General features: G+C 49.7%; 3 protein-coding genes across 4 annotated transcripts; all 3 read right to left on the bottom strand.

The window, feature by feature from the left end:
* Window positions 1-2,062: 2,062 nt before the first annotated feature.
* On the bottom strand, window positions 2,063-7,387 carry dr1 (down-regulator of transcription 1). The gene is made up of 3 exons (XM_088349815.1): window positions 6,637-7,387; window positions 5,637-5,800; window positions 2,063-2,377 (listed from the first exon to the last, which is right to left on the bottom strand). The coding sequence occupies exons 1-3, from the start codon at window positions 6,869-6,871 to the stop codon at window positions 2,246-2,248; spliced, it is 531 nt and encodes a 176-aa protein (XP_088205941.1). The 5' UTR covers window positions 6,872-7,387; the 3' UTR covers window positions 2,063-2,245.
* A 1,257-nt stretch (window positions 7,388-8,644) lies between these two features.
* On the bottom strand, window positions 8,645-14,047 carry LOC148356098 (retinol dehydrogenase 8). 2 transcript variants are annotated; one of them, XM_088349818.1, is made up of 6 exons: window positions 13,878-14,047; window positions 11,280-11,441; window positions 11,020-11,199; window positions 10,137-10,230; window positions 9,195-9,378; window positions 8,645-9,109 (listed from the first exon to the last, which is right to left on the bottom strand). In XM_088349818.1, the coding sequence occupies exons 1-6, from the start codon at window positions 13,972-13,974 to the stop codon at window positions 8,879-8,881; spliced, it is 948 nt and encodes a 315-aa protein (XP_088205944.1). In that variant the 5' UTR covers window positions 13,975-14,047; the 3' UTR covers window positions 8,645-8,878. The 2 variants fall into 2 exon arrangements, with proteins under 2 accessions (XP_088205944.1, XP_088205943.1); XM_088349817.1 differs by lacking the exon at window positions 13,878-14,047 and adding an exon at window positions 11,625-13,784 and having other exon boundaries at window positions 11,280-11,532.
* Window positions 14,048-15,711: 1,664 nt separating this feature from the next.
* On the bottom strand, window positions 15,712-27,837 carry LOC148356097 (gelsolin-like). The gene is made up of 17 exons (XM_088349152.1): window positions 27,709-27,837; window positions 25,702-25,886; window positions 24,767-24,921; window positions 24,431-24,592; window positions 24,212-24,361; window positions 22,906-22,995; window positions 22,704-22,836; window positions 22,395-22,483; window positions 21,577-21,792; window positions 21,384-21,517; window positions 20,955-21,045; window positions 20,710-20,886; window positions 19,565-19,742; window positions 18,617-18,735; window positions 18,427-18,504; window positions 16,405-16,465; window positions 15,712-15,987 (listed from the first exon to the last, which is right to left on the bottom strand). Exons 2-17 carry the CDS (start codon window positions 25,883-25,885, stop codon window positions 15,830-15,832), a joined length of 2,175 nt encoding a protein of 724 aa, XP_088205278.1. The 5' UTR covers window position 25,886; window positions 27,709-27,837; the 3' UTR covers window positions 15,712-15,829.
* Between the last annotated feature and the right edge of the window lie 138 nt (window positions 27,838-27,975).

The following is a 27,975-nucleotide window of genomic DNA, read 5'->3' as shown; positions in this document are numbered from 1 at the left end:
ATGAGGAGAATGCGCAGAAGCGTGCCAAAGTCAGAGCGACCTTTTCGAGAGGCAGGGGGCGCCATCGGGCAACCGACTCGCTCAAATCAGAGCTTCGAAAAGCGTCCCCATAAAAGGGACGGACAAGAGTGCTAAAAAGCACAACAAAATACAAATGACAGGGACTCGGGGTCACCTCTACGCCACGTGTTCTCGTTTGTTGGCTAGAAAGGAAATCGAGCGCGTCGGTCAAACGGGGAGGCTAACGGGAGAAATGAACGAGAGAAAAAAAAATGAGCGATGAAAAGATCAAAAGAATGCAGAATAAAGGGGAAAGACGAGACTAAACTAAAACGAGAAAAAAAAATCAAAATAATTTAGAAAGATGAAAAATGGAGAAAACAAATTTCAAAAAGAAAGTCAAATGGGGAAAAAGAATAAAACACGAATCGTTCGGCAAAAAAAGAAAGACGGAAAGGGTCGAAGGAAAGAAAACCAATTCTCTTCCTCGATGCGAGTGGGGCGCTTCATGCGACACGCTGTCCCTTTAAGGTGACTTTTTAGCCAAGCAGACGATGACACCCTTTTTTCCCCTCCCTCTTATGCAAAAGCGTTTGAGCAACCTTGTTGTGTTTGATCTCATTTAGCTCTTCTGTCATTTGAGCATTTTCCTGTGCCAGGCTTTCTTTTCGAGCGAAAGCCCGACGGCGCCGTCTGCCGGACCCATCGGAAAACAACAACCGTGCCGTTTTTCAAAGCGGCCGTTCCTTTATGGAAATTCCACGTGTGCCAAAGTGACTGACCTGCTGGCTAAATAGTCGTCTCAGCTGCATTTCCCTTCATTTCTTGTCACGTTTTGCTTCCTTTTGGTCGTTTGGGGCTCGGATTTCTGTAGTTGCTGTTTTTCTAGAATAGTATGACTGTAGTAGAATCTTTATACAAGTACTTTTCCATGGGAGTATTTTCAGAGTAGTTTTTTGGACTATTTCCGTCGTAGTAGTATTTCTGTATTGTAGCATTATATATATATATATAGAAATTAAGCGTACAGGGAGAGCAGTTCGTTGTGTTTTACGGAAACGTGGCTCACGTCTAGCATCCCGGACGCTAACGCGGAGCTACTCGGCTTCAACGCAATTAGGGCGGACAGAGACACTTTAGCCTGCGGGAAGCGGAGAGGAGGCGGACTCGCTATCTAGGTGAACAGGAGGCGGTGTCACCCCGGGCACAAAGATTTCCATCTGCCGCAGGGACGTCCAACTTTTGGCCTAGCGTGTGACCTCATCCACTCAACACAGTACCCGGAGGCCATCCTGTTCATCAACAACAAAAGGATACTGCTGGTAGTGTGAATTTCCCAAAGGGGATCGATAAAGTATCTATCGATCTATCTGAGCAGAAGTAGTATTTTGATTTTTTTTGGTGTCATCAATATTCTTCTAGCGTGTGTGGAGCCCTTTGAGACGCGTCGCGACGCAGGGCCAAGCAAAGAAACAGAACTCGACCTGCTTTTTGTAACCCGGTAGCTACGATGAAAAGAAAGGGCTCGCACTTTTTTATCCGAGGGTTGCGAGCCATCGACGACTTCTCTCCTTATTCAGAAGGTCTACTCGACTTGAAACTTAACGTTACCCGAGTAGAATTCGGTAGCTCTTTACGAGACACTTCCCAAAACCGACCGGCCAAAAAAGGAAACGATTTATTGTCCGAAACGTTGTCGGAACCGACCAATTCGGACACCGACGCTCGTCGACGCCGGAGCGGGAAGAAAAGAAGAACGGTCTCTCGGAGAAATCCTGGAAACGGAGTCCTTCCACTTACCCCGGGAGCGTCGTCCCGTTAGCGCTATTGACACTACGGGGGACTCGTGCCTGAAGATCCAAACGTAGCGGTCCGGTCCAGAGGTCCTAAAAGGGGTTCTACAAGTTGTGGGAAAACTGTTCCGGTATCCGCTCGAGTATTTAGAGTACGTGCTTTACTATACCCAGAACATTCAAATCAGGTAGGACGCGTTCGAGGACTATCGGGAGTGTCGGAAAAAGCGGGGCTTTTGGGGAAAAGCACAATAATCAAGCGACAGAGGTGTAGAAAAAGAGAGAGAGCGTTTATTGCTTAAAAAGGAGCGGGAAGGAACAACGAGGGCGAGCGTCCTCCCGGTCGGATGGCAAAAACAAACAAAAAAAAGTGTCTGGGAGAAATCCCGGGAAAGGGAGTGTTTGGCGCTTACCCCGGTGGGGGGGGGGGGGTAAGGTATCCGGGAAAGCCGTCACATGTCGTTTTCGTCTTCTTCTTCCTGCTCGGAGCCCGTCTGCTTGGCGGCGGCCATTTGCGCCTGCTGCGCCGCTTGCTGCATCTGGAGCCATTCCTGCTGGGCCAGCTCCGCCTGCTGCTGACGCGCCTGGCCACCGGGGGGCGCCCGCAAGCAAAAAGACAAATTCTCCTCAGCTGGGAACTCGCTCGCAGATTTTGGCCGCGGTACGCGTTACGGACGGGAACCGGGGCGAGGGCCGCAGCTCCCGTCGCTCTTCGCCGGTTGACGTTGGAGAACGGAGAACGCAAAATACCAGAAAAGCTCTTTCGTGTACGTACGCATATAAGAGTCGCAGAAGAAGAAAAAAAAACCCGATAGAAATCGTATTTTGGGGGAGAGATTGGATGAAATAAAGGGCAGAAACAAACCTCTTGAAATAAAACGGAGGGCGACGGGCCAAATCCGTTCGTAAGACGATCGAAACGCCCATTCGTATCTAGAATTCAGCTAGCGCCGGCTTCCCAAAGCGTCCTTTTCGCTTCAAATGCCGAATCCGCGACGTCATTTACGAGCTTTACAAACTGCACGATTCGCTATCCTTTTCTTTTCGGTGCGTCCGGTCTCATCGTCTTTGTATCCGTTACCGAGGCGCCAATCGGATCTTTTTGCTATTCCTAATATTCTCTTACGTCTACATGTACAGCGGCACCTGGGTTTTCGGACGCCTCTCAGTCGGAACAAATGGGAGTCCGACCAAAATTTGAGAAATTCCGGCTTCGCCGTTCGTTCAAAAAAATCAGAGTTGTAATGCGCGAGTGCGTACGCTAGGGTGCCGTGCTGAGCGGCGTACGGGTGTTTTAGCCCCTAATGATGCCTCCCAGCAAGCGGCAAAGTTGCTACAGGTGAAAAAAGAAAAGTAGTGCGTACAACTATTGCATTTAAGAAAGAAATAATAGCAAAATATGAAGGAGGTGGAGAGTCTGATCTTGCTAGGGAATACCCCACCGTCCACCTGCGCCTTCTGCCGACCACCACAAAGGTAAGAAATCCTATTCATAATTCTTTTCTTCATCCTTTTTTTTTATTTTAACACGTTCACGTTAGCGTTATCTTTCGTACGGTAAGATTACGATAACGCAAACGTACGATCAGCTCGGGTGAGCATTATGTTTACGTTGAACATTCAGGTAAACATTCAGGGTGTTGGAACGGAGCCCCCTTTCCAACGAAGCGCTAGCCACTTGTGGTGCTAAATGACGTGTAAACGACCTGATTTTTTTATTTTTACACGTTCGCGTTAGCGTCATCTTTCGTACGGAAGATTGCGATGACGCGGACGTACGATTAGCCCGGGTTAGCTCTATGTTTACGTTAAACATTCGAGGTAAACGTTCAGGGTTTTGGAAAACGATTGACATTATTTTTAAATGGAAAAGTGATTTCGGCGATCGAACAAATCGGTTTCCGAACAGGGTTCCGGAAAGGATTATGGTCGAGAACCGAGGGTCCGCTGTATATTCTTTCTTGGCAACTGTGTGGAATTTCATTGAGCGGGGAAACGTGGTTCTTAACGATGACAAGAACCGATTTGAATATGAATTTCCGATCTGTTGTCTTTTTACATCCATCGCCGGCGACGCCAAAGGTGCTGTATGGAATTTAGAACTTCGTTCATCACCGCCGCCCCCTTCCGGCTCGTGTCATCATCGCAGCCTCGGTCAGCTCGTTCGCGATGGATTTCTTAGACGCGCTCCGATAAACTCTTCTATTTTTTCGTTCTCGGCGTTTGAGATCTATGCCACGCGGTGCTTTTCGTTCTTTCGCCCTTTTTGTGAAGCACTAAGAAAAAGGAAAACCCGCTCGCCTACCCCCCTTCCTCCTCTCCGAACGGCTCTACAAAAGTAAAAGGGAAGCAGACGGGTGCCGTGCACAATAAAAAATAAGGGCTCTTTAAACCGAGTCGGGCATCGTTAAATGTAATTCGAGTGTACCAAAGCGCTTTACGGTAATAACCGAGAAACCCTACGTCAAAAACAAATCGAAAATAAATCCAAACAATGAGTACAATCACATAAAAGTGTCCTGGTACCGGCGAGTATTAAAAGGCATAGGGAGCGAGGTGGAGGTTTTTAGCCCGGATTTACGTCCTAAAGAAAGAAAAGCGTGGAATTTTTGGAAGGACGCCTCAAACGATGAAATCTGTTCTGGCTTTTAATCGGTTGCGGCGCGAAGATCGGAAAGAACGCTATTTATCCCGACACTCTTTGAGCTGATTTTTTCTTCTTAAAGTCTTAATGACACGTTGACCCAAGAGTGTCATGTCCAATCTCATCGCATACACGTTTCACTACCTCGTTATCGACGACGATAAAGAATAAGACTGCGACTCACCGTCGTTTTAATCATCTAGGACTCGTTCGTCGAGGAAGCGCATTCGATGGTGAAAACGATTGAATAGCGCATCTCGATTTGGGAACGAATAGAAAAATAGTGCACGTGACAGAATCTTCTAAAATCTAAAAAGCAAATAACATCATACAAAGGTATGCTATGTAAGATATCCTTTTCCTAGCACCTTATCCAAAGATCATATTATATTTCAACTTATCACACAACAAAAAAAGAAGAGCGATACATTCCAATTAAAATGACGCAACATTTTCTTCTACACAAAAAATATTTTTTTTGTCAACAACTAAAAACCCCTCCGGAAATGGCAACAAATATGGTTTTGGGCTTAAATCTTTCATGAAGATAAATATTCCCAACCTGCAAATGATTTATCCTATGCTAAAAAGTAGGGTGCGTCGTTTGAGGCGTCCGTCCTTAAAAGTGAAATATTTCTCTATTGTGGACGAGTTCAAGGAGCCTTAGTATATGTATTTTTGCACCGCGCCGATCGGCTTTTACTTCTATCAGAGCTGTTCCGGCCACGGAGCGCAATAGGCTAGAGGGAAGGAGGTGGCTGGGGACTGTAGAGTGAATCCTCTTCCTTAATTCTAGGACGAAACTGGTGAAAGTAAGAAACGGGCCGTTTCAAATACAGCCCCCCCAAGAGATGAAAAAAAGCGTTTGTTCAAGCGCGTTCACATACGTAACAAAAGGAACTTAAAAGAGGCAGCGATGATTTTTTTTCAGCCGGAAGATGGGATCAGCGAGGAGAATATTTTGAGCCGACACGCTCGACCTTTGGGAATCTGCCCTTCGTGTTGGGTTCCACGCGTCATGGTTATTATTTTTCTTTTGAGTCGAATAAGTTTCTCTTACAATTGGTTGACTTTGTCGTGTTTGACTGTTCTTAAGGATGCAACGTTTGATAAAAAAGGATTTCAATAAAGCGCAGGATTTTTTTCCCTCTATACAACTGGTCTTGAGCAAAGCGGTACTACGGATAAGAACTTGTTACCTTTGCAAAAAGCTCCTGCTGCTGTCGTAGGAGCTCCTCCTCGGGGATTCCCAAATTCTCCAAGCGGGAGCTGGCCTTCCTCCTCTTGAGGGCCACGCTCTTGCACTCCTGCAGCACGTCCTTCACCTCGGCCATGTACGAGGCGAAACCCAGGCTCTCCAGCGCTGAAAACGCACGTCGCCGTGGCAACCGGAAAAGCACAACACGTCAAATGAGTCGTCCGCTATTGTTGCCGGCCGGACGGGTTTTTCAAACAGAGTGAGGCGTCGCGATTACTATCTCTGCTGAGAGTTGCTCATGCACTATAACGTATAGGCCTGCAGAGGGATGGGCGCCGCCGGGCTGTACTTGCCATAAACACACCACAGGAAACGGTGCCCCTAGCGCTTCAGGAATCAAACCAACTGCCCACCCTTTTGCCTGCAGGATTTTTTGGAAGAGTTTTTATTGTATTAATGTAGTTGTATTTCATTATATTCCCGTAGTAGTATCTCAGCAGTATCCCTATAGAAATTCTGCAATCGTTTCTTTGTAGTACGATACTAAGATATCTTTTATTTATTTTCGTACCATTTGGTAGTAGGGTTTTTGTCGTATTCTTGTAGTAATTCTACATCATAGTCTCTGTAGTATTCTTGTCATGTGTCTGCAGTAGTACGGCTGTGGTATCATTGGAGTAGTGTCCTTGTAGCATTCCTGCAGTATTTCTATAGTATTGCTGCAATATAATCTCTGTTGTATTCTAGGAGTATTTCTGCAAAAGTATCTCTGTAGGAGGAGGTGGTTTGCGCGCCTACGGCACAGTTCTGAGGTCATGTATTCAAACCCAGCTACCAGCCTTCCTGTGCAGCATTTGCATGTTCTCCTGCGTATCTCTGATATTATTCTGGTATTTCTGCAGTACTATCTCGAAATCTTTGCAGTACTCTTGTAGAGTGTATGCAGTATCTGTCGAGTATACTCGGAGTATTTTTGCATACTATTAGAAGTGTGAGTATACCGTTGATGACGTGTTCCGGCGAGATGGTTTTCTTGTCGGACTTGTTGCAAATGTCGTTGGCTTCCGAGGAGATGAGATGAATGAATTCGGTGCAACAGTTGACCACCAGCTCGCGGGCGTCGTTGGCGACGCGAACGTTGGGCAACGTCTCCTTGATCATTTTGTTGATCGCCGCGCGAGGTATCGTCAAATCGTCGTCGTTGTTGTTGCTGTTGTTGCCCGACGATGAAGCCATCTTTCAACTCCCCCCCAAAAACCAGGAAGCGTGCTCTCTAGCGGCCAGCCGCCGCTACTGCAAGAGCCGCCAGCTAATTTAACGACCTAACCGCCCGGCAAACCGACTCAAATGAGATCAAATTCCACCCGAAAGACCTAATTTAAGAATGATAATTTATCAAGGAATCAGAGCTAATGATCGGCTTATAAACCGAGCGAATCCGGCCAAGTTGCTGCAACGTCGCCCGCCACCATAGCTAAGGCTAAGCTAATGCTAAGCTAATGCTAAGCTAAGCGAGACGAACAACGGAGCCGCTCGCGCGCTCCTCCGAAAACGTTCCCGGGCGTCGTCGAGATAAGAGCCGATAAACGAGGCGCCTCTAAACCGCAAAGAAATCGAGAAAATCCGTTAAAGGCCTTCAAAGTCGAAGAAAAGCAGATAATCCTCCGCTCCTTTCAAGATTACACTTCAATAAAGCTAGCTCACCTCGAAGCGAACGTGACGTCACGCCAAAGCCCGGATGTTTGGTGATGCGTTTTTGGGCATGGGAACAATTTTAGTGACCCCTAAAAGTCCAAAAACAATACAGAGTTCCTATTTTCAAGAAATAAATGCACTAAAAATAGGAACATGTTTCAATTCATTGCATAAAGTATACATATATATATATAAATCCCATGTTCGTCCAACTCCAAAATGGAATCAAAGAGGGAGAAAAATGGAACGCGCGAACACATAAAATGTCTCCAAAACCACGAAAAGAAAACGCAATATTAATTTCGTTGTATGATTTTTCTTACATGTTCATCTCTGAGTGCCGTGTCTAATCTCATAGCAGACTATTTGCACTGTGTTGCTATCAATGCCATGTAGAGACGATTCTATTGCATCTCTTTAGCGTCCCCTAGTGGCTTCTTGATGCTCTCTTTTAAACGTACAATGGTAGAAAAAAATAGATGCGTTAACACAACATTTTCCAATGAAAGTAAATCTCTCTCTCTCTCAGTTTTTCTTTCTTTTTTTCCTTTCTTTCGTTCTTTCTATATTACTCCTTTATATCTCTCTCTTGTTCTCTCGCTCTGGTTTGAATCTCGCAGTCCGGCCCCCGTGAGCTGTTTTATTTTCCGCCACGTGGCCCCCGAGGTCAAACGAGATGGCCACCGCTGCCATACAGCAACATCGAGTGATCAAAAATGACACACTGTCCCTTTAAAGTGCGCCGGATTTCGAACGTCTCTCTTATATCATTGTTAAAAAAGTGGACATTATTGTTATAGCCGGCTTGTTTTTTTTTAATTGCATTTAAAATCCAAAAGTAAAGCAATTCCCATATTTCTAGTCAATGTTGATGTACTTTGTTGTTTTCCTCGCATGTCAAATATGTGTCACGGCTGACAAATTGGATTAGATGAAATGAAATCCTTAATCCGATGGAAAGCCGTCGTCATGGTGACCGTTGGAGGCACCCGCCCTGATACAAAAGTTTAAAGGGACAGTGCGTATTATTTAACGCCTCATAGTGAGTAAAATACTCTCTCCCGATATGTCTCTCTTTCTATGTCACTCTCTCCATGTTGTTCTCTCTCTCTCTCTCTCTCTCTCTCTCTTGCATTTTTTTCCTTTTTTTGGGTTTCATTTGATTTTTTGTTCTATTAATCTTGTTTTTTTCTCTTTTCTTTTTTTATTTGTTCGGTTCATTCTTCAATTTCTTTCCTATTCTTTTCAGGTCAATCCGAGTCACCGGAATTTATAATCGTCATCGGGCTTCGAAGAAAACAATGGGCTTAAGAGTGTGGATTTTGTTGAAACTTTATTGAAACCAATTTTCTGCAAAATGTAAAGACGAACCGCACGAGGACCTTATAGGGTCAAGCAACCGGTAGGCGTGTCCGGCGGGCGGGGTCAGCCGCCCTCGTCCAATGAAAAGCCTCGACTGCTCCTCCGTCTCGGCGGACGCGGCGGAAAGTGCTGCTAGGGGGAAGGGCGACCCGGAGGGCGGGGCTAAATGAGCGAGGGGGCGGGGCTTCAGGCGCTCTTGTCCAACGAGAAGCTGCGACGGCTCCTCCATCTCAAAAGCTTGAGGAAGTTGAGGCTGGCGTTGAAGATCTTGTCGTGCTCGAAGACCATCTTGTAGAAAGTATCGATGGGGAGATCGCCGTTGGGATCGGCGTACTTGAGGGTGGTCATGGGCGTGTACAGCGTGTTGGTTTGGTGGCGGAACGGCGGATCCTCGGCGCTCATGATCTTCAGCGTGTGCTGGCCGAGCAAAAAAAAAAAAAAGCGGACGGGTGTGGCGACCGGGACCGGGGGAGGGGGGAGCGGCGCCGGTCGGTAGGCTTACCTCGGCCACGTCGTCCGGCGACTGTCCGAGCGTCTCGAAAATCTGCTTGTAGTTTTTCAGGTAGATGTTGGTGAACATGTCCGCCGTCACCGGGTCGGCGTCGCTCAGGTCGGTTTTCAGGCCTTCCTCGAAAACTTTGCGCTCGAACTCCGTCACCACCGGACCCGGCTCGATCAGGCTGATGCTGAAACGGCGACCGTCCAAAGTAGTTTGAACAAAGTTGATGAGCGTGTCTACAACGGTGGGACAAATGTCCAAAACGTAGGCACGCGTTCGCTCTTGCCGTCGGTGTCCGCATAAGACTATCGTGAAGAGCTGACGGGGACAAAACAATGTTGGCTACCGGTGGCGATGCGCCCCCTTTCGTCTCTGTGCAAACTACGCCCTTGCTTTAAAGGACGAGGGTATTTTTGCAGATGGGGATATTTTTGCAACGCCTTCCTAAAATGAAGTCAAGGTAGCGTATGTAAGATCTCGGATGTCGAAACGGTTCGGTTCCACCGCACGTCGGTGTCTAGCGCGTCGATGCCGTTTTTGAGCTATAAGTCGGAAGCCCGTGCGCGGCACGGTTCTGAGGTCGTGAGATCGAACCTCCCGTGCGGAGTTTGCATGTTCTCCCCGTGCTTGCCTGGGTTTCCTCCGGGCACTCCGGTTTCCTCCCACGTTCCAAAAACATGCATGTCGGGTGATTTATTTGTGCCCTGCGACTGGCTGGCAAGCAGTTGAGGGTGTCCCCTGCCCACTGCCTGAGGATAGCTGTGATGGGCTCCGGCACCCCCGCGACCCTACTGAGGATAAGCGCTGGAGATAATGAATGAATGAAAGATGGTAGCCTGAAATGTGGCAATATGACCCCGAGACCAAAAGGCGCAGTGCAGAGGAACGCCGGCAGGGTCTCGGCAGGGACCCCCCCCCCCCCGGGCGTGACGGTATTTTCCTCACTTGAGATTGAACCTGAGCGCCTGGACGGCCAAACTCTCGCAGAAGCCCTCCACCGCAAACTTGGAGGCCGCGTAAACGTCGTTGAACAGGATGCCTGACGGGCAGAAAAGGGGGTTAAAGGTCACGTCAGAGATGTCAAAGGCGTTGGAGCTCGGGTAGGGTTAAGGGTCGCGTGCTCGAGAAATAGAAGGCTTTCGGGAAAAAGAAAGAGAGAAAACAAGAAAGACGTGGAGAAAGAGAGAGAAGTATGGTGAGCTTTAGGGGGTAAAGAGATTTTGTTGGGGTGAGAGGATTAGGGTCAGCGGGTGGCTCAGCGTTACAGGTTAAGGAGTTATGTTTGTAGGTGTTGTGGGGGTTAGGGTGAGAGGATTAGGTTTAGGGCTGGGCATAGGGGGTTAGGTTTACCATTAGGGATAAGAGGACTAGGGTTAGGTGGTTTTAGGCTTGGTGTTAGTTTTAGAGGGTCAGAGTAAGAGGGTTACAGTTGGGGGACAGGATGTGATGGATTAGGGTTAGTAGGGTTAGGGCTTCAGAGGTTAGGGTTAGAGTATTAGGGGTGGGGGTTAGGGTTACAATTAGGGGTAAGGTTTAGATTTAAAGGGTCTGAGTTAGAGGGTTACAGTTGGTGTAAGGGTGTAGAGGATTAGGGTTAAGATTAGATTTAAGATTTGGGTTTAGAAGGGTAGGGGGTCAGTCGTTAGGGTTGGGGTAGGTTTGAAGGGTCAGAGGTAAAGTGTCAGAGTAAATAGGTTACAGTTTGAGTTAGGTGGTTTAGTGTTAAAGGGCTGCGCTTACAGGATTGGCGGGTTAGTGTTAGGGTGTGGGCGGAGTTCAAAGGGTTAGGCGATCGGGTGTCCCTCAGCCTGCGCAACGAGGCCCTCACCTTGTATGCCCATCACGCTGCTGATGACCACGATGTGGCCCTTCTTGCGGCGCTTCATGTCGGGCAAGATCTCCTTGAGGAGCCGAACCAACCCGAAGAAGTTGGTGTCCATCACCGCCTTCATCTGCTCCAGGGATTGACACTCGATGGGTCCGATCAGGCCCAGGCCCGCGTTGCTGACTGCCCGCAGACAAGCGCACCCGCCCCTTTTATTTTGAAAATCCCGAGAAAGGACTCGGGTTTGGCCGGCCGTCACTCACCCAGGATGTCGACCCTCCGCTGCGGCAGGCTCTCCACGCACTTCTTGATGGAGTCTTCGTCGCAAACGTCCAGTTGCTTGATTTCCAGAGTCCGGCCCAGAGTGCGCCCGCACGCCTCCACCAGGGCCTCGCCTTTGCTCGTGTCCCGCATGGTGGCGTACACTGCGTTAACGTTACGCTTTAGTAGACGCTCGGAATAAGGAGAGGAGACGTCCGGGGATTTTCGACCGGCGGGGACGACCGGGAGAGAAGCCTTCGGGCGGGGTTACGCTTTAGTAGACGCTCGGAATAAGGAGAGGAGACGTCCGGGGATTTTCGACCGGCGGGGACGACCGGGAGAGAAGCCTTCGGGCGGGGCGTCGCCCTCCCCGGAGCCCTTTCTCGAGTGCCGTTAGCGTCTACTCGTTGTCGTCTTGTTGTTAGCGTTTGGTTAGCATGTAGTCTTTGGCCTTTAGTCATTAACATTTACTCGTTAGCACATCGCCGATAGCATTTAGTCTTTAGCGTGAAGGCGTTTGCATCTACTCATTATCATCTTCTTGTTAGCTCGTGGTTAGCATGTAGTCTTTGGCATCAAGTCATTACATTTATTCGTTAGCATGCGCCCTAAACAGTGTGGGTACGGAAGAATAGCAAGATGATTGGCTCGTAGCGACAACGACGTCAGTCTTTTAAAGTCACTTCGGTTTCAAAGATTTGGCCGGGGGCCCGCCCCAGTCCTGGAGACCTGTCCCGTCTTTCTCCTTTGGGGCCCGACCCCAATGAACAGTACCAATCCTTTTCATCTCATTTGTTGTCACCCGTAACTGTGATTCTGAGACTGTCCCTGAAAGCATCTCCCTATTTGTTTGATGTGGAGTGCCCCTGTGTTTTATTGACAACATGCTAACACGTAAATGCTAACAGATGCATGCTAATGATCGGATGCTAACAAGTCATGCTAACGACCTCATGCACATGAGTATATGCTAACGATTCCTGCTAACAATTACCGTATTTTCCGCACTATAAGGCGCACCCCGAAAAAATAGTTGTGTTCATAATAATGTGCAGCCAATGTCCTCTTATATCCGTGAGGGTAGTCAATCCAGGAGAATAAAATATTTACAAATACAGAATAGAAAAAAATGCTTTCTGTATGCTGTCAGCCACATGCTATACGCATTCATCTTTTTCGGCCAATCGCAGGCTTTGTTTTGCCGTTTAAGCCAATGGCAGTCTGTAAATGATCAAAAGGATCCGCCCCCTTGACCTCTGAATAACTTTAGCCAATAATGATCCATTCAAATGATGATTGACACATTGGTTAGCCAATGAAACGCCGGTAAATAAATCCCAGCATACACCGCGTACTACTTGGCGTTCGGGGGAAAATCTAGTCGGCGGCTGCAAGTTATTTGGAAAACTTTGCAATTTTAAAATTGATCCATGAATAAGGCGCACTGTATTATAAGGCGCATGGTCAGCTTTTGAAAAAAATAAAGGCTTTTAGGTGCGCCTTATAGTGCGGAAAATACAGTAGATACTAACGACTACGTGCTAAGAATGAGATGCTAATAACTACATGACGGATGTTAGTTAGCCCCAATTGCCACCTAATTGTCTTGATGATCTTTACTACTGTGGTATTACTGTGGCTGTATTATGTATTTTTCAAGTATTTCCGTGATAGAATCTGTTGTATTACTGTGGTATTTCCATAGTTGTATTTTCATAGTATTTTTGAAGTGTTTATTGAAGACGGTTGATAGTTGGGAACGAGCCGGCAGCTGTCGTTTACTTCGAAGTGCCGGCTCGTAGTGCCGTCGCGTTCACCTACCTCACGTCACGATTTAGAAGGGAGCCGGCTCCCGTCGCCGACTTTAGACATAGAGCTCTTGCGTGAGTATCGCATCGCTATCTAGAAGGGAACGGGTTCTTGATCGGCGGGAAGCTAGCTGGCTCAAAGTCATGCATTTGAGAAAGATACATGACTCTCTCAAAGGGAGTTGGCTCCCCACTAATCAGGAGCTGGCTCAGAGCCGTTACATTTACGAACGACACATTGTCTGGAAGGCAGATGGCTCCTGATGTGAAGGAACAGTAGGAGCCAGTTCATTGAACCGTTACTTTATGTTGACTTTAAAGAGTCAGCTCAAAGAGCCGTTACTTCTTTGACAGCCACATTCCTTTCGGCAGAGCCGGCTCATCATTTCATTACGTTCGCTATTAGGAAGCTGGCTCTCGATATCATTCTACTATGGAATTCATACACATTACAAAACTACTACAAAATACTCAAAGAGCCAGCTCATGTAGCCGTTCCTGTCGCAAACACCGCGTGGGCGGTTCGAAGGGAGCCGGCTCCCGTCGTTCACTCCGAGGAAGCGGTTCACCGAGCCGTTCCCGTCGCGAACACCGCGTCGACGGTTCGAAGGGAGACGATTATTGTGGTCCCCTCCGAGGAAGCGGCTCACGGAGCCGTTCCTGTCGCGAACACCGCGTCGGCGGTTCGAAGGGAGCCGACTCCCGTCGTTCGCTCCGAAGAGCCGTAAGGTCGGGTCCTACCGCATTCAAGCGCTCGCGCATCCTGCACCGAATAGAAAAGGAGGATTTTACCCATGAACCTCTTCTTCTCGTCCTTGGCGATCCGCGTGGCCAGCGCTAGCCCGATGCCGGACGAGCAGCCCGTGATCAACACCACTTTTTGACTCATTGGGGAAATCCTTCCGCACCCGTCCCGTATACGTCCGACCGTCCCAACCGGAAGATGGGATCCCTTCTGGCCGCCCGCCTAAATCCCCTGGCTTAATCCGGCCAAAAGTGCCAGTCAGCACTGAAGCGCACACGTGGGACATAAGACGCGTTCGCGTGACCTCGATCGGGAAAACACGCTTGCTGACACGTTAACAAACACAACCATTATTTGGATAAGTGTACACGACGCAAACGGTCTGCATTTCTCTAGCGCTTTTCGAGTCCGTGAAGAGCTCCCGAAGCGCTTTACCATGTGCTTCACACTCTTCCCTTTTACACACTAACCGATAGCAGCGTCAGCCATGCGAGGCAACTTCCTGCTTATCGGGGGAGTCGGGGATTCATCGTCTTGCCCAAGGACACTTCCGCATAGAACACGGAGGAGTCGGGAATCGAACCTGTGACCCCTCGATTCTGAGACAAGCACCCGGGAGCCCATTTCGACACTTTGTGGTTAAAGGGTCAGGGCTTAAAACCTGCCAAATCGTCCCTCTTTGGACCCAGCGATCCTCTATTAGGAGTCGCCAGCAGGGGGCGCCGCGTTGGCTTCAGAAATGTGACCATCCTGATGACCTTGAGCTTTTTTCAAATCTTTGTTTTGGACATTTACACGCTAGATTTTGAAACACACCCGTTTTACATTTTAGAAAAACCTTGCCATGAAATATATCGGGCCCCGTTTTGACCATTTCATCTCATTTGGACTATTACTGCAGTTGTATTTTCTTAGTATTTTACGGTCTTCCTGCAGTCCCATTTCTCTCGCATTTGTATTCTATTTTCGTAGAATTTCGGTCGTAGATGTGTAGTACTTAAAGGATTTTATACGCTTGACTGGGTTTAACGCAATGAAGATTTTCACTGACTGGGCTTTCATGTACAAGGTCAGGGCAGACTTGTTGGAAAGGCATCCTATTTTGTGGAGGGAATTTTGAGAACGGGACTCGCGGATTTGCGGACGCAGGACGGCGGGCCGTGTTGTTTTGGGAAGCCGGACACGGAGGCGCCGCGTTGCGAGAACCTTGGGCGCAAAACAACCGCTTGCCCGTAAGAGGAGCCGAGACGCCGTCTGGCGGGGAGTCGTGGGCCGATAAGAGAAAGCTAAAGGACTTCAGAAGAAGGCTTCACACGGACGCCAACGTCACTTTGTCTCCGATGGAGTTCGCTCAGTTCTTCAGTTAGGAACAATAAACGTTGGCCCCGTTGTAGAAAATGTCGTTCATTTTTCTCTCGGGAAACGAGCGCGCATCGATTGTCGGGTGAATGTAGGTCGTGTTTGGTTCATGGAGTCAGATAACTCGTTTCAACCACGAGTTAAAAGGTACATTATGATCAGAATTCCCAACATATTGTATTTCTGTATAGTGGTATTTGAATATTTTCATAGCTGTAGCGGTTTTCTTTTCAGAATGAATTGAAAATATGAGGTCAGTGTCTAAACACTCGATGTGATATTTAGTTTGGTAGTACTTCTGTCGTAGCGACACGGGGGAAAAGTGGACAGATTTTGCACCCAAAAACTCTTTTCATGACAAGTACTTTAATATGTATGGTTATTGTATTTGGAGTATTTTCTTTTGGCGCTCCGCAGGCGAGCCGCCTCCGCTCCACACCTTTTTCTCCTAATGCGGTCGATTTTTTCGGGGGAAACGATGAAATCGTAGAGAAACGCTTAATATGCACAAAGATCCGCAGGTAGACTCAGGAGCAGGTTTATTTGGTCTTCAGAATCTCACGCGGGACGCTTTTGGTCCCGAAAAATAAACTCGCCGAAACGGATGGAGGTGAAACGGGGCGAGGCGTGGCATTTTTTGCTAACGGGCCATGAGGAAGGCCATGGGGTCTTGGTCCCAGAGCGCGGGGTCCCAGGCCATGAACCAGCCAGTGAAGGAGGGCGGCTCCTGACCCTGCTTGACCGTGCAGATGGGGATGCCCCGACGGCCCGCCGGGTCCGCCTTCAAATAGTCTTCGGCTGATGAGAAAAAGAGAAAAAAAGTCACTCGCTGCGTACATAAGAATGTATCCTTTCGTATCGGTACTTTGCCGGCGACGGTCTTGCGACGCGTCGGGCCTTATCGCACGACCGTGAAAAACCGACCGCGTTCCGTTTAACAAAGGTCGCTTGTGAAGATGTGACTTCCTCTGCCCGTTTACAGTTTTTGTAATAAAAGACTTAAGAAAGAAAACTTCATGAGCCGGTTTGAGGCCTTTAGCGGGAGAACGCTCTGCCGAACAATCGGTCCGGAGTGTACTCCGGTTTGACTTTGTAATTTTGAGATCAAAGTCCCCGAGTGAACTACTCTCCTCAACTTATACTTTGTCCGGTCCCGGGAGTCGAACACGCGAGGTGACACGCGACGTCTCCGCCGACACGTCCGGTTACGCTTACCGATGGCGAGCGCTCCCTTTTTCTCCGTCTCGTTGGCGTCCTTCCCGAGCCAAATGAAGACCTGAAAAACAGGATTCCCTTTTTATTATGGAATATCTGCAAAGCGGACTTCCTTTTAAAGGACTAGAATGCAGCGTTTACACCGAGGGTCTCAGACCGATTACGGGCGTCGAGCTGCCGTTTGTTAGCGATAAGCGCAACTTTCTAATAGAGCAACTTAGTAGTGTAGAGTAAAAAAGTCATGAGGGAGCTGGATGGCTGACTAAAAGAGTCAAATGCCAACTAAAAAGATGGATAGTAAGCTAAAAACCTAAGGAAGATACTGTAGCCAGCTAGAAAGGAGGCCAAAATGGAGCTTGATAACTAGCAAAACATTTCAAATGTTAGCTAGATGGCATACACAAAATGTAAAAATGGAGCTACATAGATGGCAAATATTTTGCTCATTTGCTTTCCAATACCTCTTCATTTGAAAGGATTTTATACATTTGACTATACATTTTCAGAAGAGGTCTGTGGGCATCTCATCTCTCCTTTGGGGGCACCCTTGTGCCCACGCGCACCACATTGAAGACCCCCGTTTTTCATCATAATTTGGTCATTCGTTTAACTCTTTGTGAGCCAATTTTGCTCTTATTTTGGTTCTTTTGGGGCCATTTTTTGGTTATGTACGGTCATTTTTGGTGATTATTTTTGGTCATTTCTTCAGTTTTATCGGTTTGGGGCCAATCGTGTTGCCGTTCTTTGATTTTAGGACAGATGTGCTATTTGAAGCTAGGAGATGTGATATAAAGAAAGGGTTCAGTGAAGGTTTGTAGAAAAGCTTGGATTTTTTTTATTGGAGGCCTGGGCTCTCTTCCCTTTTCTACAGGCAAGTTCAATATGCATTGATGTCTTCTCTCCTAAAAACCGGGGCTCAATTCTTGTTTGTCTTCTTAGTCAATCATAGGTCCATTTTTGGTCGGATTTTGTCATTTATTTCCTGGTCAACGTTTTGTCATATCTATATAGTTTGTGTTTTTTGGGGGTCGTTGTTTCATTGTCACTTTTGGCTGATTTTTTGGGGGGTGGGGCTTCATTTTTGGTCAATTCCTGGCAGTTTTCTAACTAAATTTGAGATTTTTTGATCATTTTTTTGTCATTTCTCAGTTTTTTGGGGGGTCTTATTTGGGTTAGTTTTGTTATATTTGGGTCGTTTTTTTTTGGCCCATTGCGTTTCTGTTCTTTGGAAGCTCGGAGATATAATAAGTATTTTCCTTTTTCAAAGCGCGTCTTCATCTTGAGAACTCAAGCTCATCAAGCGTTTGCCCGAGGGGACGAGCGGCACGGTCATATCCGTGCGATGCCGGGCCGTTTGACGTTCCCCTTTTTACCACGGCGTCCCCTTGTAGTGTTAGTTATTCCTCCCCTAATCCTGTGACTGAACTCTTATCCATCGTGAAAGGGAGCCGATGAGGTCACGCGAGGACTTGGGCTGATGGCATCTCCTCGTGGGCTAAAATCGAGGAATTTCGAACCCCAGAGTTTTTGTCGGCGCGTCGTACGTATGTCGTCGGTCGATCGGAGAACTTTATTTTGAAAAGCGTGGAGGGGAAACCCGGGGCGGTCCCGGGACAATGACTGGAAAGGCCCGCCGGTTCTTTCTTCACTTCTGCTTCCGGGACAGCGGGTCTACATTTTGTCCTCGGGATCCTTCCATCTCCATCAGTAGATCCACCATTTAAAGCCATTTGAACGATTCGTGATACTAGAGACAAAGAAGACATTTTGGACCAATTCTGACAGTGGATGGTCAGCCCCACCTAACCAGCAAATCCTATTTGAAACAAATATCATTTCAAGCGATTCTCCCTACACCTATAAAGGAAACATTTGGTCCTTTAAGCCGTCCTCTCCCGTTCTCCTTGCGAGTTCCAAATCCCCGACGTCTCCTCTCCTTCATTCGGGTGTCTACTAAAGTATAAACCTAGGAGGGCCCGGCTCGAAAAACGGACGCGTATGCAGAAAGTGAGACGATTTCACCTGCAGGGACGTGTCCAGGATCATGACGTCGTCCGTCTCGAGGTCCAGCTGGTCCAAGTCTCCGGGGACCTCCTCCACCTGCGCTCCGCAAACACGATCGACACACAAAAAAAACGGTTTTCCGGGAAGTCGAGTTCCTTCGAAAAAGAAGCGAAGAAAGCCAAAAGACACGAGAAAATGTTGCGCTCACGTCCAAACGTCCGCTAGCGTATGAGCATCCGAAGAGTCGGGCTTTTCGGACGTTGGCGTCCCGCAGGACCAAAGAGGTTTGGTAGTCCTTGCGACCGCCCAGCGCCTTCCAAAAGTCCTCTAAAAAAAGGTCATCCGTGATTATGTTGTCAGTTTTCCGGACATTATTCCTTTGATCATTTAATCCTCAGGTTACTTTGACGTCAAACGATATATTTCGTTTTTGCAATACGGTACGCAATATTTTTATCAAGTAATGACTCGCTGTATTAATGAGAAGGTATCCTTTCGTATCAGTGTACCTTCCCAGCAACGGTCTCCCGCATAGTTCGCCTCGTCATACGACCTTAAAAAACCATCCGTGCGCAGTTCTGAATTTTTGTACATCGATTCCTGATTTGCCTTCAAGCGAGAGTTCCCGGAAGACTCCGTTAGGAGGTTCACGGTCAGTTTTGCGAATCCCAGCTCGCGGTTCTCTCCGTCCCCCTCGTCTGGATAAGAACAGCCTCTGGATCGACTGCAGAAAAGGATACCCGGCTTTCTTCGGGTCCGGTGAGGCCATGTGCTAACGCGAGAAAAGATAACGCGACGACCCGTCTCGGTGTTTTGGGAAAAATTTCCGGGTCGACGCACTTTTAAAACCGTTCTCGCTCATTTAAATGAGTCGTTCGTCTTAAAAAGCTGTCACAGAAAGCCTTCCCCCTACCCTTCTTTCTAACGCCGCCGGCGCTTGCGTCAACAACGTGCTTGATTCTATCGTTTGATTCGGTTTGGTCACGTGAATGGGACGTAGTACGCGAGACTCAAAGCAGGCGCGTTATTTGGAGGTTGAAAATCCGTCGAGACGTCCCTCTCCTTGTTCGGAGCGTCTATTTAAGTTCAAACCGAAACGGCTTCGTTCGGTGGCGTGTTAAAAAGCAACGTAGGCCGGGCCGGCCTTCTCGCCCACCTGGTTCTTCGGTCTCCGCCACCGCGACGGGGGCGGGGCCGCCCAGGACTCGCACCACGTGATCGGCCGCCGTCAGCTCCTCGGGCGTGGCCCCGCGACCTCGCCACAGGAAAACGCCTTCGGGACATTTCAACACGAAAACGTCGTTGGAGTTCAGGGACGAGGCCTCCGCCGGAACCTGAAAAACAAAACGGCCGCCGGTCCAAAAGTCTGCAAAAACGGCAGCGAGAGTGCCGCGTCGATCGGCCGGCTCTTCGAAGTGAACCACTTGAGCGGGCTTCTTTGGAAACGGCAAGGAGTAATTCAGAAGCCTAACCGCTCGACGAGGTGAAGGGCGGGAGTTGGCTTCCCCTCGAGATCGTGACATTTCGTTAATGAAGACGACGGAACTTTGAAGTGAACGACGGGAGCCGGCTCCCATTAAAGATCTTTAGCTCATGAAGATGCGCGCTATTGGTCAATATGTGTTTTCATGGATTCTTTCTTGTTAACTTTAAATTCGTTAGATTTATACATATAAACTTGTGTCTTTAGATCTGTAAATATTTGGATGTACATGTACCCTGTACGTTCAGCTTTTGTCTTATATGTGATCACATTTCTCGTTGCTCGGTTAGCTCGACTTATCTTAACCCGACCCGACTTGACCGAGGCCGGGCGACCGTACGTCGCGTTAACCTGAGCTATTCCAAACCTCGCAGTTCTCTCCGTCCCCGTTTGGAATAAGAGAAAGTTTGCCGTAGAGTGAGACGATAAAACGATCAATTTAGAAGTAGTCGATTTGTTTTCAACGAATATGTCATTTGCTGCGGAACATTGGATCATTTTGAGATCGACGCAGACATTTTTTAAAAATATGAAGAGTCATCTGGGAGCCAAAAGAGCCGCTCTCTTGTCACGAGCCGAACCAAAAGAGCCGCTTCTCCAAAAACACAGAATTCATTTTTTGCGTGGTGTGTTTCGGCGTGGCTTAGCTCAGACGACTTGACTTAGCCCGAGCGAAGCCTAGTCTGACTTAACCTAGGAAAACGACGCGAAGATCTGTCGGGGAGCCGAAAGACTGCTCTTTTGAGTGAGCCGCAATTCCCAGGAAGCCACTTCTTGGCATGCCCCTTAATGAGCGAAGGGTCTTAAATGAAACGCACCTCCACAGCTCGGGTGTGCTTGGTAGAGCTTTGACGAACGTGGAAGAGGCGAGTGAGGGCCGCGGGGGCCACCGTTTCGGGCTCTTTTCGAGACGTGCCCCCCAGGTAGACCAGCAGGGGGCGTCCCCCGAAAAGACTCAGGAGGTGAGGCGGCTCCTGCCCCTGAGTCACGCGTACCTAAAGGGGGCGCACCGCCACAACGTCAGCGCGGGATTCCGGGGAAGCCTTCAAAATAAAAGCCTCACCTGCGTGGCCACGCCTCCCATGGCGTCGTCAAGGGCCACCGCCAAGATGGCCGACGCTCCCAACTCGTCTTTGGAGCACTTGATCCCTTGCCTGGAAGGGACACCTTACACTTGAGTCGTGCTAGCATGCTAGCACCTTAGCCTTACTCTCAAATCTGGTTTCCCTAATGCTAACTCAACTGTTTTTTGACTTAACGGTGACCTCTAGTGGTCAAATATTGCAGTGTCCCTTTAAATTTCATATTAAGGCGAGGTCCACAAAACATCCCGAGGGCTGCCGGTTTAAAACCTCCCGGTTAAGGTGCCAGCATGTCAACTTAGCATACAGCGAGTTCTAGCGGGAAAATTGTACCGTAACGACCCACTGTAGCCCTCAGGGCCGCAATCGGGCCCCGAGCCTCCGTTTGGAGGCCCCTTGCGCTCACAAACCATATGTAGATGATGTGCCGGTTCCTTCCGCCGTCGTCGTAGGAGTAGAGCAGCAAGTAGCAATCTCCGCCGAAGAATTGTCCGTGTTGGGCCACGCCCACTTCCACCCGGTCGCCGCCCTCCACGCGCCACACCTGGGCACAGCTGGACGTTGGCCACGCCCACAAGACCCACGGGAGGAAAGCGCGCCTACCTGGAGGCTGCCCGAACCGTCGTCCGCCATGCCGTGCTGGGCGGCCATCCGGTTGTCGCCGTGGAGACGGGAAGCGTCGAAGGGGACCGGCTCCACCGTGGCCACGCTGCCCCGCGCGTAGCTCCGCCCCATTCCGCGAACCTCGTCTTTGTCCAGCCAGTCCCGGAAGAAGCTCTTGAAGAGCGTGCTCTCTGCCCCTTGTGGCAAGATCTGGACCTGCGGGCCCAGAGGAAAAAAACAAAAGTGAAAAAGCACTCTGCCCCCAGTGGCGAAATCCAGAATTGTAGTTTTCACAAAAAAATTCTAGACGAACATGCTTTTTGCCCCTTGTGGCAAGATGAAATGAAATGATCTGCATTTCTAGAGCGCTTTTCAAGTCAATGAAGACTTCCCAAAGCGCTTTACAATGTGCTTCACATTTCCCAATAGCGGCCGTGCAGCCATGTAAGGGGGGGGGGGTATCAGGGGTTCAGTGTCTTACCCAAGGACACTTCGACATGTAACACGGACGAGCCGGGATTCGAAATGGGATCCCTTGATCCCAAGACGAGCGCTCTACCTCCTGAGCTACTGTCGCCAAGATCCAAAATGAGTTTTCTTAAAGGTTCTGAACAAGCTCTCTGCCCCTGGTGGCGAGATCCAGAATTACAGTTTTCACAAAAGTTCTAGACGAACATGCTTTCTGCCCCTTGTGGTAAGATCCAGAATAACAGTTTTCTTAAAGGTTCCGAACTAATAAGTTCTCTGCCCCTGGTGGCAAGAACCGGACCTGCAATTTTGCCAGAAGTCTGGAAGAAGGAGCACATTGCCGAGCTCACCTGACACTCGGGCGAGTAGTTCTTGTCGGCGATGAACCGGTGAGCCATCTGGAGAGCCGCTTGCCGCTCGGCCTTGTTCGACTCCCGACCTGAAAAACTTCATTTGACCAATCGCGAGAGGGGAAAAGAGTCGAGAAGGGAGCCCGCTCCCGTCGTTCCCTCAAAAGAGCCGGCTCCCTTCCGGATCGTGACGAGTCCCGGCTCTTTGGCGGGAAAGACGGGAGTCGGAGCCGTCCGCCGCCCTCCAAAGAGACGGCTCGTAATCCCGATCCGTTCGCAAAAGCGTGCCATTTATATCTATCCGCAGACCTTTCCAGAAGAAGATCTTTCCGTCTTCTCCGTTGTCCAGGATGTAGCATTCCTCGCTACTCAGCAGGTCCTGCCGGAAGGGATTCTCCCGGGCCAGCGACCGGAGCGCCATCTGCCCCGAGGCGTCCGACACCTGCTCGGACAAAAAGGCGGAAGCTTTGGCGCCGCCCGGTGGCGGGCGGGGTTTCGGCGGGGGGGCTACCTTGTAAAGGGAGGCCGGACCGCCGCTCTTGGCCGTCCGCTCGGCGTCGGGCTCTCCGGCGGGAAGTCGGGACGGCTTGGCTCCCAAAACCTGATCCCGGAAAAAAAACGGACGAAACGGAAAAGGATAAAGTTAAAGGAAACCGGGAAAAAGACAAAAAGGACAGAATTATAGAAGCAAAACAAGGGGACAAGAAAAATCAGGAGAAAAAAAAGGAGCAGAAAACGATGCCAAAAGAAAAAGGGGGGAGACACAAAAAGTAAAAAATCAGGAACAATACAAAGCAGACTAGCATAGAGGGAATGATCTCTAATACCACAGAAAAAAAACCCAGAAAAATAATAATAATTTGAATGATCCTGACGTTGAATTCATCTCATTTGATCGCATGTTGACCTTGGAGGGCCGTGTCTAATCTCCTTGCAGAAACGTTACAAGTCCTCTTTCTGAGTCCCCTTAATCGCGGCGGTGCTCCGCGTTTGCAAAATCGAGCGGTGAGCCGCCTTTAGGCGTCGGTTAGCCAACGACATTACCGACTGCATTTTACGAGCCGTCGGGAAATCGGGGTCCGAGTGCGCGCGACCGGTAATTGACTTCTGGAAGGAGAAGTCGCACCTTTACGACTCTTTCACAATGTCGAAAAAGTCAAATACACGGTGGCAGAGGTTTTAGAGCTGTGAACTGGCTACTTTTGGAAAAGCTTTGAGCTCCCTTTAGTAAAAGGTGTCAAATCCGATTTTTAGTTTGATTGAGATCCGATTCGACAAGGTACCGTGTTAGCGTTCGAGCTCACGTGTTCTCCGGCTCGGATGCCCATGCCGCACCCTTCTGCAGGCATTCCATCGCAATCAAGATTAAAAAGGCTTCTATCGGTGACTATAGGAGTTGCACTCTCGGAGAGCGTTCCATCGGAAAAGTCGGCAAAGGGGTCCGTCTTCTCCGAGACGAGCGTTGGATCCGTTCAGGTCTCGGATCGCAATAAGAGGCCGATTCGACCGGACGAGTGGAAAATCGGCACCCCGGTCAGTAAGCGTCCGCGTGGAATGGCTCCGGACAATCCACAAATGGCATTTACTCGTCTATTATGTGATTCGTCGTGTCATTTTTTGTCAAGTATGTGATCTTTTATCGCTTTGTCGTGCATCGTGTCGGAGATATCGTCATCCCGTCACGCTTTTTATTTCGTGTTGTATATCGTCTCGTTCTCGACACTCGTACGGTGACGAATATCATTCGTGTCGTCCATCGTGTCCTCTTGTCACGAATTCTCATTTAATTTTGTAACGGGCGGGGGGCGGGGCCTCACCCGTATCACCGGCTCCGGCTCCTCCCCCTCGTCGACGAGGCACAGTTGGGCTCTGCCTCCCCTCTCGTTGTCGCGGATATCCATGGCGAGCTGCGTGGCCTTCAGCCTCTCGTAGCGGTTCGAGTCGCCGCCCGCCCATCGGTAGATGTCCTGCCCGTGGGGAAGCGCCCGTCAGAGCCACGCCCCTCCAGGTGAGAAGCCCCTCCCCCCCAGTCTCACCTTGCCCAGGTCGACGATGAAGCAATCTCCTTTGTTGAAGCTATCCCAGGTGAGGTCCACTTCGGTGGCTCTCACCTGGCGACGCCCCTTCACCCGCAGCAGCCGTCGAACGTCCGCCTGGTTGGTCACCGTGTGGCGGAAACCGGAAGCCACGCCCCCTTTCTGCAAGAGGCCCCGCCCCCACGTTAGAAAGAGGGCGGCGTCCGTGCCAACGGGCCCCCTCTCCAGGAGACGCCTCGCCCCCGTGTTCGGAGAGGGCGTCGCCCGCTTGCGCCATGCCACCTTTCTGCAAGAAGCCCCGCCCCCCTTTTAGAAAGACGGCGGCGCAAAGGCTACCTGGTACTTGAGGCCGTGTTTGAAGTATCCCAAAAAAGTCAGCGACTCCTGGTTTTGATGCTCCGTGAACTGCTTGGCGGCCCCGCCGAGCGCCTCGTCCAGGTGGGTCATCAAAATGGCCGCCGCCGCCTTCTCGTCCTGAGACGTTTGCGATCCTGCGGGCGGACGAGAAAAAAGAAAGTTTTCCGCCGATCGGCGTTCCACCCTATTTGCCGCGGAGCTGTTTCATTTTTCGTGCATTTCGCCCCACCGTGCGTTGCCTGTGGTCATTTTTGAATGTCATTTCTTCACACGTAACATTTTGTCATATTTTTTTACACATTTTGTTGAGCATTGCGTCGTGCATCTCATCTCGCGAATCTGTCACGGTGGCCACGGCACCCAATCGGCCTCGCCCACGGACACCCGCTGAAACGCCTCGACAGATCGCTCCCCGACGACTTAAACGCCGTCCCGCGAGTTGCCTTTTGTCGGAGCGTCCGAGAAACACCGTTTTGACGCGTCGAGCCCCGCGAATCTCCGTTTTTGCCTGCGTTTTGCCCCCCTTTCTCCGTTCGATTTTGACCACTTCCTCATTCCGATCGATCTACTTCGGTCTGTGACAGTATCGTGTCGTTTGTCGCGCGCATCCTGTTGCATATTGCGCATCGCGTCACGTACTTTGTTCTTACAAACCGGTATCGAAACGAGGGGGCGGGTCAAACGGGCCGTTCGCCCGTCGGTCGATTGACCGGCGCGACCGCGGCCCGTCGGTTCGTCGCCGATCGACCGATGAGTCGGTTGGACCCGCCCCCTCGTTTGCGGCGATAAAATACGTCACCGTCGGGACTCGCGGTATTGACGTTACGTGTCGCGTCGGCTTTTTGGCGTTTTTTGTCCCGTAGCGCGTCCCGGATGGCGTTCCCTACGGTGTGCGGTCGGTGTCGGGGCGTTACCGATCCAGGTGTGGATGTTGTGAGAGGAGGCGCCGAAGGTTCTGAGCAGGAGGTAGGAATCCCCCATGAAGAAGGTTCCCTCCGCTTCTTTGGGGACTGGAACCAGTTGCAACTTTTCCACCCTCCAAATCTGGAGACCCTCCCGCTTGCCCGCCGTCTCCAAGGTTTCCGCGCTCCAGGGCATGCTGCCGGAAAAAACAAAACAGGAAATGTGTTGACCCGTCGGACGCGGGCAGAGACGCAGAAGACGAAAAGTACACAGAAAAATAACCGGGGGTCGCTCGGGGGCCGTTTGCGGCCCTGGAAATGATCTTCGGGGGACCGGCGATTTTCAACAACAAAGCCTAACGTTAGCGTAGATGCGGACGTTAGCTTTTTGCTTATCACTCACCCGGCGCTCAAAACGTACACGCTAACGCTTGAAAGGGACGTAACGCCACCCCGCCGTATCGTCAGCTAGCATTTCCTGGTTTGACGCCATGGCCGATGAGACCTTCGAACAAAGGTTCGGTTTTAATCGAAATGCTAAACCGGGGAGACGGTCACTGCTGTCGAACTGAAGTTTAGAAGAGTGACTTTACCTTGCACGATTGAATCGATCATTTTTCCAAACAGGTGACCCTAACCCTTAATATTGGATTCCACTTGAAATGTGAAAGAAGGGGCTGCCAGGGGGTGTAAGGACCGCTGTTGAACCGAAGCATTCTACGTGGAGATATTTGGGATGCAAGTCCGCCTTTACGCATCAGTTAGCCTACGGCATTCCCGACTGCTTTTTACGAGCCGTCACGAAGTCAGGGTCCAAGTGTGCGCAACCGGTAATCGACTACTGGAAATCAAGTCACACCTTTACAACTCTTTCACAATGTCAAAAAAAGTCAAATACACAGTTGCAGAGGGTTTAGATCCGTGAACCGGCCACTTTCCGAAAAGCGGTGCGCAGTGACGCAAGCGGGCAGGAAGTCCAAAATGGGGGACACCCCTAGAACGGATGGACTCCTTGAACCATTTTTCGTCGGGTCCTTTTATCGTACGCAGCCGAACCCGTTTTGCAGGCGCCGCGCTCGGTCTGGCACCCGGTCTAGACTAAGAATCTGGGAATTAGAACCGTGCCCAATTATTGACACTTAGTGATGTGTCATTTGCAAACAACCGGGCTCACAGAGCCGGCTCTCTAAAAAAGAACCACAGAAAGCACTGAATCTCTCTTTTGCCTTTTTTTCCGACCCTTCTCTAATCTTTTTGCTTCGTTTTTTTTCTCTTCCAATTCCCCCCACTCTAGGTTTTTCCTTTCTATAAAAATATGTTTCTCTTTCCTAGATTTTTGCTTCAATTCCCCACCCCGGCACTCATTTTCGGTTAAGACAGAATTTCCATGACGATTGGGTATTTGGCCGGGGCTGTCCTTTGCAGCTTGTTTTAGTGAACCGGCCCTTTTGGCTCCTCTTCACAAAAAGAGCAGTCTCTCGGCTCCCCAACAAATCTTCAGATACCTCTCTCTTTTCCTCTCTCTCACTCCTTTTCTTGAGCGCTTTATTTCGATCGAAAGGAAAGCATGTCGAAGGGGAGCCAACTCCCGATGAGCGGGGTGCCAGCTCCCCCCCTTCAAAGAGCCGTTTCGTTGGCCAGCGACACAATCGCAGGCTCAGGTCTCAGGTGTGGCTCAAAGGGGGCGTGGCCAGTTCTTTCCTTAATCGTTATTATTCTTCTTACCTAAAAGGGGAGCGGCCATGTTTGGGGATTTTGCTCCCCCGCAGGCGCAAGAGAAAAACTTAAGAGTGCAGATTGTACCCGGAGGGTGGTGGGCCTCTCGTCACTTAGGAACTCCATTACCCATGATGCCGCACGGTTACCGTTTGCTCCGATACGCACAGGAAAAGATGAGAAAAGCGCCCCGCCCAAAATGAGATGAGAAAAAAAAAAACACAAATAGGTTCTAGTAGCGAGAAAGGAGACATTAGAAAGGGACAGAGGACACAAAGGAGGGTTGAAATCCCAAAACAGTACCTGTCGTTGGTTTTTCTTCTTCTTCTTCTTCTCCAACAAGTCGGCCGCTCGATCGATGGATCTCCTTGCTTCCGGGAAGAAGGCGCGGCGCCGCACCTTTATAGCTTTCAGCTGTGGGAAGCCCCGCCCTCCTCGGGAGGCCCCGCCCCCTGCCTTGCCCCAGGTGCGAGAACAAAAAGCCACAGCTGGCTGGCCGCCCTGGAAACCCGACACCGAAACCGGAACCTGAAACTCAACCCCGACACCGACACCGACACCTTTCTGGTC

The sequence above is a fragment of the Urocampus carinirostris genome, chromosome 12 (genome assembly GCF_059441175.1).
Source record: "Urocampus carinirostris isolate Australia breed hairy pipefish chromosome 12, RoL_Ucar_1.0, whole genome shotgun sequence".
In the NCBI taxonomy this organism is placed as follows: domain Eukaryota; kingdom Metazoa; phylum Chordata; class Actinopteri; order Syngnathiformes; family Syngnathidae; genus Urocampus; species Urocampus carinirostris.
This window is presented reverse-complemented; position numbering and strand designations above follow the sequence as displayed.

Excerpts from the sequence above, each read along its gene's own strand:
- LOC148356097 (XM_088349152.1), bottom strand. The coding sequence starts at position 25,885 with ATGCCCTGGAGCGCGGAAACCTTGGAGACGGCGGGCAAGCGGGAGGGT. Across the intron at positions 22,484-22,703 it reads AAAGATCTTCTTCTGGAAAG|GTCGGGAGTCGAACAAGGCC; the intron begins GTCTGCGGATAG and ends GAAGTTTTTCAG. Across the intron at positions 21,793-22,394 it reads ACTACTCGCCCGAGTGTCAG|GTCCAGATCTTGCCACAAGG; the intron begins GTGAGCTCGGCA and ends CTGGGCCCGCAG.
- dr1 (XM_088349815.1), bottom strand. The coding sequence starts at position 6,871 with ATGGCTTCATCGTCGGGCAACAACAGCAACAACAACGACGACGATTTG. Across the intron at positions 5,801-6,636 it reads GCCGGAACACGTCATCAACG|CGCTGGAGAGCCTGGGTTTC; the intron begins GTATACTCACAC and ends GTGCGTTTTCAG. Across the intron at positions 2,378-5,636 it reads AGCAGGAGCTTTTTGCAAAG|GCGCGTCAGCAGCAGGCGGA; the intron begins GTAACAAGTTCT and ends CCCGGTGGCCAG.
- LOC148356098 (XM_088349817.1), bottom strand. The coding sequence starts at position 11,744 with ATGTTAATGACTAAAGGCCAAAGACTACATGCTAACCAAACGCTAACA. Across the intron at positions 11,533-11,624 it reads GGGCGACGCCCCGCCCGAAG|GCTTCTCTCCCGGTCGTCCC; the intron begins GCTTCTCTCCCG and ends CCCCGCCCGAAG. Across the intron at positions 9,110-9,194 it reads CGCCGGACGACGTGGCCGAG|CACACGCTGAAGATCATGAG; the intron begins GTAAGCCTACCG and ends TTGCTCGGCCAG.